General features: G+C 50.5%; 1 protein-coding gene across 1 annotated transcript in view; it reads right to left on the bottom strand.

Annotated features, from left to right (window-relative positions):
* Positions 1-131, bottom strand: part of TMEM161A (transmembrane protein 161A) — a gene marked incomplete in the record, with an annotated part of 19,062 nt that extends 18,931 nt beyond the window's left edge. The window contains 1 exon segment of the mRNA XM_014587313.1: positions 88-131. Within this exon segment, the coding sequence (XP_014442799.1) occupies positions 88-90 (3 nt within the window).
* Positions 132-1,898: the final 1,767 nt, after the last annotated feature.

Raw genomic sequence — 1,898 nt, 5'->3', positions numbered from 1 at the left:
AATCCCCTCAAAGGGTCTTCTAGGACCCCCTTCTGCGGGACCCCTGCCCTTCAGAGCCCCCCAACACAGCGCAGGGTGCACGCTCACCATGTCAGCGACCGGAGCACAGTGCAGGGACCCACGCTCCTGGAACGCGGAGCCCCGCTTGGAAATGTGACCAATCAATGCCCGACTCTGGTCTGACGGGCAGCCTATGGACCAATCACCAGGCTTGGAGCTGGCCTATTATGAAGAACGACGGGTCGCTCGCATTGCATGCTGGAAGTTGTAGTCCAAACTCGCTGGGCGAGATCTGGCCGGGTTTGAGACTTTGAGGGTCTTTTCTGCGGCCGCGTTCTGTGTCTGTGGCTTAATATTCTCATCTGCGGGGACCAGCAGGTGGCGTGGTGGTTTGGGAAGCTAGACTCCCTCATGGTAGATTATTGTTCGAGTCCCAGACCTGGTGGCTTGCTGTCTCACTTTCTCTGTCTCTCTCCCTCTGATCAAATTAAATAAAAATAAATAGGTAATTATTTTAAAAAATAAACAGACATCTGGCTCGCTGTTTTAAAAAATTTGAATCTGGGAACCAGCAGTTAGCGTAATGGCTATGTCGCTGGACTCCCACGTAGTCGACCGCGGTTCATGTCCCGGACCCGGTGACTTAAAACTCATGCCGGGCGCGTGTGCCTGCGTGCCCAAGATCCCGAGAGGAGAATGGAGGAGAAGGGATTGCGGTGTGGCCATCCCCCCTGGGGGGTGATTTCTCGCTTTCTGTCTCTATGTCTCTCTCTGTCTGTCTGGCGAGCGCACGCGCCCTACAGTGAAAAAATCTCTCCAAAAAAAAAAAAATTGAATCTGCATCTATCTCGTAGGTCTACAGCAAAACATTTATTCATTCACGCACTGGTTTTTTTGTTTTGTTTTGTTTTGTTTATTTATTGTGTTTGGAGAGGTTTGTTATAGGGTACGTGCGCTCACCAGAAAGACAGAGACAGAAAGTGAGAAATCACTCCCAGGGGCGATGGTCACACCGCAATCCCTTCTCCTCCATTCTCCTCTCGGGATCTTGGGCACGCACACACACGCGCTCGGCATGAGTTTAAGCCACCCGGTCCGGGACGCGAACCGCGGTCGACTCCATGGGAATCCAGTGATGTAACCATTACACCATCTGCTGGTCCCAATTTCCCCCATCTTGCAATGCATCTAAGAATGGATCAATCTTTTTATTTTTTAAAGAATTATTTATTCAGGGAACCAGCAGTTAGCGCAATGGCTATGTCGCTGGACTCCCACATAGTCGACAGCAGTTCGCGTCCCAGACCCGGTGGCTTAAAACTCACGCCGGACGCGTGTGCGTGCGTGCCCAAGATCCCGAGAGGAGAATGGAGGAGAAGGGATTGCGGCGTGACCATCCCCCCAGGGGAGTGATTTCTCACTTTTTCTCTGTCTTTCTCTGGCTGGCTGGCGAGTGCACGCGCCCTATAGCGAAAAACCTCTCCAAGAAAAAAAAAAAGAATTATTTATTCAATTTTGATTTTCTATTATTTTTATTTGCTCTAGGGCCCAAGTGCTCACTAGAGGGACACATAGAGAGAGAGAGGGAAACAGAGAGTAAACCACCAGGTCCAAGACTTGAACTGCTGTTGTCCATATGGGAGTCCAGCGCCACCTGCTGGCCCCATAATGGCTCAGTCTTTTTCACCTGGCAGAACTCTGGTTGTGCCCCTCAAAAATCCAACCCAAATGGGTTCAAAAGGGAAACAGTTGGCTCATGTAACAGAAAATGCTAGAGGCTGTCGGCTTCAGGCATGGCTGGATCAAGGGCCAACAGTCGGCCTTGGGAATCTGGTGTTCTTTCTTTCTTTTCTTTTTTTTTTTTTGGGGGTATTTTCACTTTAGGGCGGCGTCGCTCG

This window comes from Tupaia chinensis, unplaced genomic scaffold, assembly GCF_000334495.1.
Source record: "Tupaia chinensis unplaced genomic scaffold, TupChi_1.0 Scaffold000201_1, whole genome shotgun sequence".
In the NCBI taxonomy this organism is placed as follows: Eukaryota; Metazoa; Chordata; class Mammalia; order Scandentia; family Tupaiidae; genus Tupaia; species Tupaia belangeri.
This window is presented reverse-complemented; position numbering and strand designations above follow the sequence as displayed.